Source organism: Carcharhinus amblyrhynchos, chromosome 17, assembly GCF_965287045.1.
Source record: "Carcharhinus amblyrhynchos chromosome 17, sCarAmb.v2.hapA, whole genome shotgun sequence".
Lineage (NCBI taxonomy): Eukaryota > Metazoa > Chordata > Chondrichthyes > Carcharhiniformes > Carcharhinidae > Carcharhinus > Carcharhinus amblyrhynchos.
This window is the reverse complement of record NC_137340.1, coordinates 12,033,263-12,047,430: the sequence shown is the minus strand read 5'-3', so window position 1 is coordinate 12,047,430 and position 14,168 is coordinate 12,033,263. Positions and strand designations below refer to the sequence as shown.

The 14,168-nt window shown below is 44.9% G+C and overlaps 1 protein-coding gene across 1 annotated transcript in view; it reads right to left on the bottom strand.

Moving 5' to 3' along the window:
* The window catches only part of minpp1b (multiple inositol-polyphosphate phosphatase 1b), a 74,049-nt gene that overhangs the window by 48,233 nt on the left and 11,648 nt on the right, over positions 1–14,168 (bottom strand). The window contains exons 2-3 of the mRNA XM_080205482.1: positions 5,019–5,116; positions 1,414–1,547 (exon numbers count right to left, since the gene is read on the bottom strand). Of these exons, the coding sequence (XP_080061608.1) occupies positions 1,414–1,547; positions 5,019–5,116 (232 nt within the window). The remainder of the gene's footprint in view (positions 1–1,413; positions 1,548–5,018; positions 5,117–14,168) is intronic.

The window sequence follows — 14,168 nt, the reverse complement described above, 5'->3', positions numbered from 1 at the left end:
TGCTTGAGGTGCGAGGGGTAGCATGGTGCCACAGTGGGTTAGCACTGCCGCCTCACCACGTCAGAGACCTGGGTCCGAGTCCCGGCTTGGGGTCACTGTCTGTGTGGAGTCAGCACGTTCTCCCCGTGTCTGCCTGGGTTCCCTCCCACAGTCCGAAAGACATACTGATTAGGTGGATTGGCCAGGCTAAATTCTCCCCTCGGTGTACCCGAACAGGTGCCGGAGTGTGGCGACTAGAGGATTTCCCCAGTAACTTCATTGCAGTGTTAAGATAAGCATACTTGCGACACAAATAAACAAACTTTAAATTAAGAGAAGATGAGTATTGTTGAAGAAGAACACACGCAATCGCAGCGTTCAGCCGCCTTCCCAAGAACATCAGCGGTAAATGGAACAATGATTTGCACCGCGTGTGAAGAGAGCTCTGACTAGTTGGCAAGTGGACTCGAATACACCAGTTAACTGATGACTGACAGTTAACTGCCAAGCTTCATTTAAGCTCAAGCCAGGCAGGTTGCCTCTGATTGGTCAAGGCAGAGAACTGAGTGAGAACACTTCCTGCCTAGCCTCCAACTTTACCCCTGCCTTCTGAAAGATGCGAGCTTATAGCAGTTGTTACCCCGATAGCAGAGATTGCAGTGCTTGGATTGTGCCTTGCTGTAAACCATCATTGGTCCAATGGACTCCTTGGGTGCCCTACGGATTAGTTTATAGACCAGGCTGAACACAAGTGGGGACAAGGCTACTACACATTGCAGGGGTTCTCATCTAGATTTACGCTGGGAGTGGCCCAAAGCTCACCGGAGAGGGTAGTCACGTGGGTCAGTCCCTCATTTACACTCTAAGTGTGCACTGGTTTGTAGTAAAAATTGCTTTGCACCAACAACTGAGTAAATACAGGATGGAAATCAGAAAACTCCTTTTTGTACCAAGTGGTGGCCACAACATGTACCTTTGGGCTAAGATAACGGAGACAGATGCATTAACATAATGTGGACTTTTCCACGTAGATTAGCTGCCGCATTTTAAATCCAGGTTAACCAGGGTGGGGGTCAGGGCTCCAGTGAATTCTGAGATGAAGCCAGGGTGGGGGGGGGGGGGCGCATTCCAGAAAGCCCTTCCTAACAGCACTGTGTCTGTGCCACACGGACTGCAGCAGTTTAAAGAGGTGCACCCCATCACCATCTCCGCGGCAATCAGGGTTGGGTAATAAAAGCCAGCGGAGCCCACATTCCCCAAAATCATTTTCAGAAACAAATTGCAAAATGAAGGAATCTGAATATTGAAATAAACGCTGCAAACCTCGGAGCCACGTTCATTCGCTGTGACAAATGTGCACCAGTACGGAGGGATTGCTGATGCACTGACAATGAACCTACTATTCAGGCATGCTTCAGAGACGCTGATCTTTACCTCTCATTCTCCTCAATGGTTTGGTCCATGTACTGGAATAGATCCTGAAATAGCTTGTAGCTGGACAGGCCGTTGATCTTGTACCCGTAGCTTCTCTTCCAGTATTGCTTCAAATCACCCAAATATTCCAACACCTGACAGCAAAATGGAGAATTGGAATAGTTCACTGAAGGAGGTACAGACTTCTTTTGCCCTCCACATTTCACAGTGAAAGTGTCGTTTGGCGCGAATGAGTGCATATTGAGTAAAGAAATCAATTTAAACAAACAGGCCTTGTGATCAAAGGCTGCAAACGTCATGCTGGAAGCTCACAAATACTCCCTGCCGTGCCTTTTGTAGTGTGAAAACTGCAGCGCGACAGTACACACACCTTCTTAACAGAGAGAAGGGGAATAACCACTTGATAATCTCAAACTGGGGGCTTAAATCACACATAATCTTGTGCTGTTTGAGATATTGCATTAATGCTAACATTAAATCCTCGTGTTCAGTGATTCACTGGACAAGGCAGATTCAATATCTGACAAAGGGTCACCCAGTTTCTAAACGCTGGCTCTATTCTCTCTCCCCACAGATGCTGTCAGACCTGCTGGGATTTTCCAGCATTTTGTGTTTGTGTTTCACATTCCAGCATCCGCAGTGTTTTGCGTTTATCTTTGATCCGATATTAAGTCGGTTTTCTCTCCTGCTTGAGATATGATCGTTCCATTGATCCCTCCTGGAAGTAAAATCAGTATCCAATGGATCCCTGTTGGAGTGAAGATCGTTGTTGGAGGTGCTGCTGGAGGGTGTGATGTGAGCTCAGATTGAGCAGTGGTTTTTGTTCTGCCTGCTGACCCTCGCTGACTCTCTTCGCTGCTCACTATCACTACCCCCCTCACCGCCCTGACGCCCCTCTCCACCCCGATACCCCTCACTGTCACTCCCCCCTACGCCTCTCACTGGCACCATGCCCCTCACCGCTGCCACGCCCCTCACTGCTGCCATGCCCCTACATCCTGGCTGCCCCACAACCTCACTGCCCCTACACCCTCACTGCCCCTTTGCCCTCATTGCCCCACACCCTCACTGCCCAAGCTACAGAAATAAACAATGGCAGTCAGGATATTTACTGGAACACTGCCTTCAGGAGGATGGAGGGACAAAAAAATTAGCAGAAGAACAGATGCAGGTAGACAGCTAGAAACTCATTCATGGTTTACACAGGTTAGTGATGTATAACCTTCAGCGCGGTTTTCTTTCTGCATCACTGACCATCACGGCACTGACCCTCTCTGCCACCGGCACCACCTTCTTAAGAGTAACAAGGGGTGGGCCAAAAATGTGGCCTTGCCAGCATTGCTCACACCCCAAAAACAAAATATAAAAATCTACATTCAGCAGGTGAAGAGTCCAGAGAGCCACACGATCTCTACAGTGAAGAAAGAGGCTATTTGGCCCATTGAACCTGGACTGACTTTCTCTCTGAAAGAGCATCGCATCCAGCCACACCTGCCACCCCGTCACCCTGCACATGTAGCACGGCCAATCCACCTAACCTGCACGTCTTCGGACTGTGGGAGGAAACTGGAGCGCCCAGAGGAAACCCACGCAGACACAGGGAGAATGTGCAGACTCTGCGCTGACAGTTCAGAATGTGGCTATGAAGAAATTGGGTAGGTATATGGTTCCTGATGAGGCAGGAGGTTTGGTCTGCAATACTGTCTCTGAATAAATCACACTGTAGATATCTAATGTGCTGTTCTCTCTGCAGTGCAGGCAAGGTTCTGAAGGCTAAGAAGGTGCACTATGTTGAAGAAGAGCAGAAGCGTTATCCCCAGTTTCTTGGCCAATATTCATCCCTCAATCGACATAAGCACATAAGAACCAGGAGCAGATATTGGTAATTCAGCTCCTCGAGCCTGCTCCGTCATTCACCATGATCACGGATGATCTTGTGTCAGCCTCAACTCCACTTTCCTGCCCGTTCTCCATCAACCCATTACTAATTAAAATCTGCTTACCTCCTCCTTAAACTACCCAATGTCCCGGCATCCACCACACTCTGGGGTAGCAAATTTCACAGATTCATGAGCCTTTGAGAAGTAATTTCTCCTCATCTCAGTTTTAAATCTGCTAGCCCTAAAACTAGGACCTCTTGATCGAGATAGCCTCACAAGAGGAAATATCCTCTCTACGTCTACCCTGTCAATCCCTTTTCACATCTTACGTACCTCAATTAGATCTCCCCACAATCTTCTAAACCCTAGAGCTAATAGGCCGAAACTGTTCAATCTTTCTTCGTAAGACAATCGCCTCATCTCTGGAATCAAGCTGGTGAATCTCCTCTGAACTGTCTCTAACGCAACTATATCCCTCATGTGAAGGGACCAAAGCTGTGCACCATATTCCAGCCGCAGTATCACTAATGCCTTATACAGTCACAGCAACACTTTCCTATTTTATATTCTATTCCTTTCACAATAAATGCCAAAATTCCATTTCCCTTCCTTGTTACCTGCATACTTGTTTCCTGCAGTTCATTCAAAAGGACACCCAGATCCCTCTGCACTGACGCAACTCAGAGGTTTCTATCCATTTAGACAATGGATAATCTCACACTTATCCATGTTAAACTCCATCTGCCAAATTTTGTCCCCCTTACACTTAACCTGCCCATATCCATTTTTAAATTGCTTATTTTTTTTAAATTGCAACTTACTATCCCACCTATTTTAGTGTCATTTGAAAATTTGGCAATAGTATCTTTTACCCCTGCTTCCAAATCATTAAGTAGATTGCAATTAAATGGTGATGAGGACCCTACCATGCAACACCTCACTAGCTGAATCTTGCCAACCCGAGAAAGACCCATTTTTCCTGACTCTCTGCTTACTGTTGGTCAGCCAATCTCTATCCAAACTAATAAATTACCCCAAATCCCTTGTGAATTAACCTTGTTTCACACACCTTTTGTGTGGCACCTCATCAAATCCCTTCTGGAAGTCCAGAAATGCTACATCTACAGGATTCCCATTGTCCACCTTGTTTGTTACATCTTCGAAGAACATCAGTTAAAAAAAAATTATCTGGTCATTGTCACGTTGCTGTTTGTGGGAGCTTGCTGTGCACAAATTGCCTGCTGTATTTCCTGGACACACTTCAAAAGCACTTCACTGACTGGGAAACACTTTGAGACAGTTGCGAAAGGTGCTCTTTCTTTCTTATCTTACAGATAGGGAAATGAAGGAAAAAATATTCATCATTTGCAATTTTAACCTTTCCTCCAAAAAAGACACAGGGCCAGTGACCTGGGTTCAAATCCGGCCTTGAGTCACTGTGTGGAGTTTACACATTCTTCCCGTGTCTGCGCGGGTCTCCTCCGGGTGCTCCGGTTTCCTCCCACACTTCAAAGAGGTGCGGGTTTGGTGGATTGGCCATGCTAAACTGACAGGGGGCAGGGTAAATGTGTGGGGTTACGGGGATAGGGCACGAGTGGGATTGTAGTCGCTGCAGGCTCGATGGGCTGAATGGCTTCCAGCCGCGCTGTAGGGATTCTAATTTTGAAGGGCACATCTGGAGAGTGCCACTCAGGGATGTTGCTGAGTTTTACTTCCTGTTTTTACCTCCACATCTTCCTTATCCAGAAGGTCACACCAGGGAGACACGATGCCTTTAAGGATGAACTCATAGGTGCAGAGGTAAAATGCCGCTTCCACCATATCTGTAACACACAAATAAAGACGAGCAGATCAATTTCACAGTTCAATTAAATAATATTCTAATGGAGCTGAGACAACAGATTGCAATTCAGACATACTTCAGTAAACTTATGTCAGAGGAGTCAATTTCTTTTCATTAAATAACGCTCGTGACGACATAAAACCTAACGCTTATTAAAGAAAATGAATAAATATTTCTTTCCTAATCAATCTGACTGAACATGCAGACTAGTTGTAACTCACGCCGTTCTCAATTCCCAGCACTCAATTTGGTGAAATGCAAATCACATCACATCAGCGCCACTTTGCTCCCACTGCCTCCCTGAGCAATCTGAAATATTGCCTGGCTGAAAGAACCAGAATGAGAACATCAGCTCACCACCACCGAGTGGCCCACGCTGCACATGACAACAAATACACAGAACAGACAAAAGGGGGCGCAATTTTTCACCTTCAGTTGAATTCCAGCTGGCCAATGCTTTAAGAGCGGTCGGAAAAAAACCATTTCATTTGCGTAATAATTTATATAAATCCAAGTGGAAACTCGTCAGCTGATCCTAGGGTCAACCTTGGGTACAATTCAAATTTAAATGACAAGGACAATTAAAGGAGATTTATTTCATTCATTCGTGGGACGTGGGCACCACTGGCTGGCCAGCACTTATTGCCCATTCATGGTTGGCCTTGGAGGGCAGTTCAGAGCCAACCACATTGCTGTGGTACTGAAGTCATGTGTGTGCCAGACTGGGTAAGGATGGCAGATTTCCTTCCCCAAAGGACATTAGTGAACCAGATGGGTTTTTCTGACAATCAACAATGGCTTCATGGTCATCAGCAGATTCTTAATTTCAGATCTTTTTTATTGAAGTCAAGTTCCATCATCTGCTGCGGTGGGATTCGAACCCGGATCCCCAGGACATTAGCTGAGTTTCTGCATTAATAGTCTAGCGATAATACCACTAGGCTTATTGCCTCTCTCATCCCAAGGAGGGCATTAACAGGCAGATGAACTCATCAACCAGACCTGCCAAGGCTTAAAGGATATGGGATTAAAAGTGGCAGGGCAGACATGACCCAAAGATTTTTGCCATGAGACCGCAGACACAATGATGGAGCAGGTTTACTCACCTGCTTATTATGCAAGGAAGGTTTACCTCAGTTTATTTTCACGATACCATTCCACACAACTCAGCACTGCAAACTAGTTGCAAGAAGGCGCAATCAGCTTTCAGGAAGTGTTTAATATACCTTCACATATTCAAGCTCCCAGCTGCCTGGCAGTCACTGATGTCATGTCTCAGTATGTGGGCATTATGGAGGCAAAAATCTCCCAAATCATTATATTAGAACGGGTGGGTTACTAAAGCCTTTCTTTCAACAGTGCAAATTAACATAGCACTCAACCTCTTAACTGCCCACATCTACATGCATTGTACCACATATGCTGAGATACCTCATGTCAGTCAGTAGCTACAGCAACAATAACTTGCATTTATATAGTTTCTTTAATATAATAAAGCATCCCAAGGTGATCCACAAGCTATATGAAACAAAATTTGACACCAAGCCACAGAGAACATAGAAAACATGTGCAGGATTAGGCTGTTCGGCCTATCCAGCTTGCTCCACCATTTAAAATTATTTAAATTTAGTTTATTCATTAGTGTCACAAGTAAAGCTTACATTAACACTGCAATGAAATTACTGTTAAATTCCCCTAGTCGCCACACTTTGGTCAATGTACCTAACCAGCACGTCTTTTAGACTGTGGGAGGAAACTGGAGCACCCGGAAGAAACCCACGCAGACACGAGGAGAATGTGCAAACTCCACACAGACACTGACCCAAGCCGGGAGTTGAACCTGGGTCTGCAGCGCTGAGGCAAGCAGTGCTAACCACTGTGCCACCGTGCTGCCCATTTAATATGATCATGGCCAATCCTCTTTTACAACAACATATACCTGGGCTCTCTGCATGCCCCGCGACACCTTTAAAGACATGAAGTGATTTTAAGGCAAAGACCTGGGTCAGAGAGGTTAGTTTTAAGGAGGATCTTAAAGGAGGAAAGAGAAGTAGAGAAGTGGAAAAGTTTACATAGAACATTACAGCGCAGTACAGGCCCTTCAGCCCTCGATGTTGCACTGACCAGTGGAACCAATCTAATGACCCTCTAACCTAAACTATTCCAATGTTATCTATATACATATCCACTAACCATTTGAATGCCCTTAAAGTTGGCGAGTCCACAACTGCTGCAGGCAGGGCATTCCACACCCTTAATACCCTCTGAGTAAAGAACCTACCTCTGACATCCGTCCTATAATTACCACCCCTTAATTTAAAGCTATGTCCCCTCGTGTTAGCCATCACCATCCGAGGAAAAAGGCTCTCACTGTCCACCCTATCCAATCTTTTGATCATCTTGTATGCCTCAATTAGGTCACCTCGTAACCTTCTTCTCTCCAATGAAAATAACCAAGTCCCTCAGCCTTTCCTCATAAGACCTTCCCACCATACCAGGCAACATCCTGGTAAACCTCCTCTGCACCCTTTCCAATGCCTCCACATCCTTCTTATAATGCTGCGACCAGAACTGTACGCAATACTCCAAGTGTGGCCACACCAGAGTTTTGTACAGTTGTAACATGACCTCACAGCTCCGAAATTCAATCCCTCCACCAATAAAAGCTAACACACCGTACGCCTTCCTAACAACCTTATCAAACTGGGTGCCAACTTTCAGGGAGCTATGCACATGTACCCCGAGATCTCTCCACTCGTCAACACTACTAAGAGTCCTTCCATTAGCCCTATATTCTGTACTCCTGTTACTCTTACCAAAGTGAATCACCTCACACTTTTCTGTATTAAACTCCATTTGCCACCTCTCGGCCCAGCTCTGCAGCTTATCTATGTCCCTCTGCAAACTGTAACATCCATCCTCACTGTCTACAACTCGTCCAACTTTGGTGTCGTGAGCAAATTTACTAATCCATCCTTCTACACCCTCATCTAGATCATTTATAAAAATGACAAACAGCAGTGGCCCCAAAACAGATCCTTGAGGTACACCACTTGTAACTGAACTCCAGGTTGAATATTTCCCATCAACCAACACCCTCTGTCTTTTATCAGCTAGCCAATTCCTGATCCAAACTGCTAAATCACCCTCAATCCCATGCATCTGCACTTTCTGCAGTAGCCTACCATGGGGAACCTTATCAAACGCTTTGCCAAAATCCATATACACCACGTCAACTGCCTTACCCTTATCCACCTCTTTGGTCACCTTTTCAAAAAACTCAATAAGGTTTGTGAGGCACGACCTACCCTTCACAAAACCATGTTGACTATCCCTAATCAATTTATTTCCCTCTAGATGATTATAAATCCTATCCCTTTAGGGAGCGAATTCCAGAGCTTGGGACCTTGACAACTGAAAGTATTGGTGAAGTGATTAAAATTGGCAATGCCCACGAGTAAGAAGCCTCACAACACCAGGTGTAAGCCCAACAGGTTTATTTGGTAGCAGAAGCTTTCAGAGTTTCGCAGGCTCAAAGGGCTAGATGGCCTACTCCTGCTCCTATTTCTCATATTCTTATGTAATGTTCTTCTTCAGGTGAGTGAGGAGTTCTGTTCACAATCAGGGCATATAAAGACACAAACTCAATTTACAAGATAATGGTTGGAATGCGAATCTTTACAGATGATCAAGTCTTAAACCTACTGACAATGTGAGTGAAGAGAGGGCCCAGCACAGGTTAAAGAGACGTGTATTGTCTCCAGCCAGGACAGTTAGTGAGATTTTGCAAGCCCAGGCAAGTCATGGGGGTTACAGAATCTGAAAATCCAACGCCAGCATCTCCAAATTGATGCTCACGAGGCCAGAATTGCAAGGGCAGATATTTCAGAGGGTGGCGGGCTGGGGAAGATTACAGCAATCGGGGGGGGGGGTCATGAAGGGATTTGGAAACAAGAATGAGAATTCCTAAATCGAGACGCTGTTTAACCAGAAGCCAATGTAAGTCAGTGAGCAAAAGGAATGATGGGAAATGGGCCATGGTACAGGTTAAGATACACAACAGAATCTTGGATGACCTCAAGTTGCTGAGATATGGAGGGTGTGAGGCCAACCAGGGCAGTGCTGGAATTGTCACATCGAGAGGCATGGACAATGATGAGCAGTGAGCTGGGTTTGGGTGATGTTACAGGGGTGGAATAGGTGATCTTAGCGTTGGCTCACGTTTTTTTATTCATTTATGCGGCATGGGCGTTGCTGGCTGGCCAGCATTTAATGCCCATCCTTAGTTGCCCTTGAACTGAATGGCTTCCTGGCCATTTTAGAGAGCAGTTAAGAGTCAACCACATCGCTGTGTGGCTCTGGAGTCACATATAGGCCAGACCGGGTCAGGATGGCAGATTTCCTTCCCTAAATAACATTAGTGAACCAAATGGGTTTTTCCTGACAATCAACAATGGTTTCAAGGTCATCAGCAGATTCTTAGTTCCAGATTTTTTTTATTGATTTCAAATTCCACCATCTGCCGTGGCGGGATTTGAACCCGGGTCCCCAGATCATTAGCTGAGTTTCTGGATTAATAGTCCTACCGTTAACACCACAAGGCCATTACCTCCCTCATCCCAGGAAGGCTTAATACGCATCTTAGCTCATCAACCAGATCTTCAAGGCTTAACGCGTATGGGCAGTCTTGAACGAATGGACAATGACCCATAGGTTTTGCCATGAGATTGCAGAGACAATGTTGGGGCAGGTGTACTCACCTGCTTATTACACAAAGAAGGTTTACCCCAGTTTGTTTCCACTGTACCATTCCACACGACTCAGCACTGCAAACTAGTTGCAAGAAAGTGCAGTCAGCTTTAAAGTGTTTAATGTATCTTCACATATTCAAGCTCCCAGCTGCCTGGTAGCCACTGACGTCATGTCTCAGTACGTGGGCATTATGGAGACAAAAATCTCCCATATGATTATATTAGAATGGGTGGGTTACTAAGGCTTTCCTTTCAACAGCGCAAATTAACATACCCACTCAACCTCCTCACTTCCTACGTCTAATGCATTGTACCAGATAAGCTGAGTTCCCTCCTGTCAATCCGTAGCTACAGCAACAACAACTGGCATTTATATAGCTTCTTTAACATAATAAAGCATCCCAAAGTGTTGCACAAGCAAACTTTGACACCAAGCCACATAGAAACATAGAACATAGAAAACAGGTGCAGCAGTGAACCATCCGGCCTTTCCAGCCTACTCCGCCATTTAATATGATCATGGCCAATCCTCTTTTACAACAACATATTCCTGTGCTCTCTGCATGCCCCTCGACACCTTTAGAGACGTGAAGTGATTTTAGGCCAAAACCTTGGTCTGAGAGGTTGGTTTTAAGAAGCATCTTAAAGGAGGAAAGAGAGGTAGAGAAGTGGAAAGGTTTAGGGAGGGAATTCCAGAGTTTGGGACCTTGACAACTGAAAGCAATTAAAACTGGCAACATGCTCACGAGGCCAGAGTTGGACGAGTGCAGATATTTCAGAGGGTGGCGGGCTGGGCGAGATTACAGCAAATCGGGGGGAGTGGGGTCATGGAGGGATTTGAAAACAAGAATGAGAATTCCCAAATCAAGGTGCTGCTTAACCAGTAGCCAACGTAAGTCAGTGAGCAAAAGGAGTGATGGGAGATGGGCCATGGTATGGGTTAAGAGTCTTGGATGACCTCAAGTTGCTGAGATATGGAGGGTGTGAGGCCAGCCAGGACAGCGCTGGAATTGTCACATCGAGAGACATGGACAATGATGAGCAGTGAGCTGGGTTTGGGTGATGTTACGGGGGTGGAATAGGTGGCCTTAGCATTGGCACACATCTTTTTTTTATTCATTCATGCGACATGGTTGTCGCTGGCTGACCAGCATTTAACGTTCACCCCGATCCTTAGTTGCCCTTGAACTGAGTAGCTTGCCAGGCCATTTCAGAGGGCAGATGAGAGTCAACCACATAGTTGTGGCTCTGGAGCCAGACCAGGCCAGGGTGGCAGATTTCCTTCCCTAAAGGACATTAGTGAACCAGATGGGTTTTTCCCAACAATCGAGAATGGTTTCACGGTCATCAGTAGATGCTTAATTCCAGATATTTTTATTGAATTCGAATTCCAACACCTGCCATTGCGGGATTTGAACCGGGTCCCCAGATAATCAGCTGAGTTTCTAGTTTAATAGTCTCGCAATAATACCACTAGGCCATCGCCTATGCACACATTCATTAGTGCGACAACACCAGGTTTTAGTCCAACCTATTTATTTGATAATATACTCACTAGCTTTCGGGGTTACCCCCTTCGTCAGGTGAATGGAGAGTTCTGGCCTCAGACAGAGCATATAAAGCACAGACAGTTTACAGATTACTGTGTTTACGCCAGTCCAACGCCGGCATACCCACATCATCACATTCATTAGTGGTCAGAAGCTCATCTCAGAGCCAAATCTAATGCCAATGCTGTGAACGGTCTGGTTCAGCTTCAGGTAGTTGCTGGGGAGAGAGCTGGTGTCAGCCGCGAAGGAACAAATTTTATCGCCTAAATTCTACCACCCCACCCGCCACGCAATCGGAGAGGGTGAGGGGCGGACAACGGAAATGTCTGTTGACCTTGGGCGACAATTTCTGGTCTTGCTCGAGCGACGCTGTAAAATCCCGCACTGTACACCCCAGCTGCTCCAAGATGTCTATCCATAATCAATGACAACTAACCAAGGGCCACAACTGCCAGCAATATCCCTAGAGAATGATAAATTATTTTTTAAAATGGAATACTTTGCAAAAGGAAATAAAAAGCTTTCAAAATAAATGCAAAATTGTCATTAAAGTAAAAAAGCATTGAGCATTTCCTTGCCAACTAAACCCAGTTGATTTAGTGAATGTCAATTTATAGACCAAAGATATTTCAGTTTATTTTCTGAATAGTGTTGTTTTGTAGATCGGTTCTGTCAAGATGTATTGTGGTAAAATCAGGTGTATAAGGCAGTGCATGGTCTGATATTGTCTCCTTAAAATGCAATGACCTGTGTGATTTTTTTATCTAACAAAGCAGATGAACTCCGCTGGCTATGCTGATGGGGTAGCTACATAGATATCAATGGACGTGATTATCTGTCAGGGTCCTATCATAGTCTAAGCAGCTCATCCTCAATTGAAAGTAAAGCAAACTTACTGAAGCAATAATTTGCAGGAGGTAAAAATGTGACATTTCACTGATCTCACGAATCTAAACTGTTGTATTAAATTTTTCACCAAGTTGCTTAAGGTGGAAAAATACATTGGGTGGAATTTTCCAGTTCCCCACCATGGCGGGTTAAAAGGTCGGGGTTAGATGGGGGTCATCATGTCCATCAGACGCTGATCAGAAGCCAATGTGCATCCCATTAATGGAAGAAGATTTCCCGACCAAAATTGGTCCCCGCTGCCCAATTGTCCAGGCCATCAGCAGGAAATGATGCCGGTGCAGAACAGGTCTGGACCATGGAGCCATGTGCTCACCAAGAACAAAAAACAGCACAGGAATAGGCCCTTCGGCCCACCGAGACGCAACACCTTTCTTATCCGTTGGTTATACTGACAATCAACGTGTTAATGCTTACCTCAAGAAGGCCTGAGACAGCTTGTCGGAGATCAGAAGACAAGATGGGGACAGATGATACAAAGCTGGGTGGGAAGATGAGCTGTGAGGAGGATGCAGGGATGCTTCAGTGTGATTTGGACAAGCCGAGTGGCCATGTACATGGCAGATGCAGTATAATGTGGATAAATGTGGGGGCTATCCACTTCAGTAGCAAAAATATGAAGGCAGATTATTTGTTAAAAGGGTGAAAATTGAAAGAGGTGCATATGCAGCGAAACCTTGGTGTTCTCATGCATCAGTTGCTGAAAGTAAGCACACAAATACAGCAAGCAGTGAAGAAGGCAAACGGAATGTTGGCCTTCATAGCGAGAGGATTTGAGTATCGAAATAGGGATGTTTTACTGCAATTGTATAGAGCATTGGTAAGCCCACAGCTGGAGTACTGTGTGCAGTTTTGGTGTCCTTACCTGAGGAAGGATGTCCTTGCTATAGAGGGAGTGCAGCGAAGGTTTACCAGGCTGATTCCTGGGATGGCAGGTCTGTCATAGGAGGACAAACTAAGTGGGTAAGGATTACAGTCATTGGAGTTTAGAAGAGTGAGAGGGGATCTCATTGAAACTTAAAAAAATTCTAACAGGATTAGACAGGGTGGACTCGGAAATGTTCCAATGGTGGGGGAGACCAGTACTAGGGGTCACAGTTTGAGGATAAGGGGTAAATATTTTAAGACTGAGGTCAGGAAAAATTACTTCACCCAGAGAGTGGTGAATATGAGGAATTCACTACCACAGAAAGTAGCTGAGGCCAAAACACTGTGTGATTTCAAGAAGGAATTAGAAATAGCACTTGGGGCTAGAGGGATCAAAGGATATGGAGGGAAAGTGGGATCAGGATATCGAACTTGATGATCATCCACGATCAAAATTAATGAAAGCAGGCTCAAAGGGCTGAATCACCTACTCCTGCTTCTATTTTCTATGTTTCTAAACCCCATTGCTTGGTTTATTTTTCCACGGCCCTATTAATTTCCAATGCTGCTTTTATTACGTGATTTTTTTTATCCCTAGATCCCTTTCATCTCCCACTTTAGATTCTCATAATCCAATCAGTATGTTACCTCTTTATCCTTTCTACCAAAACACAGTATCTCACATTGATCTATATTGAATTTATTAATTTATCATTCTGTTTATTAATGTCTTCTTGTATTCTATTACATTCTTTGTGTTAATCACACCCTCTGTAATTTGGCGTTTCCCACAAATTTTGATATTTCTTCAGATTCCTGAGTTAACGTAAATCGTGAACAACAGTGGTCCCTCCACCAAACCTTATGATTTGATTTGATTTATTATTGTCACGTGTATTAATATACAGTGAAAGTATTGTTTCTTGCATGCTATACAGACAAAACATACTGTTCATAG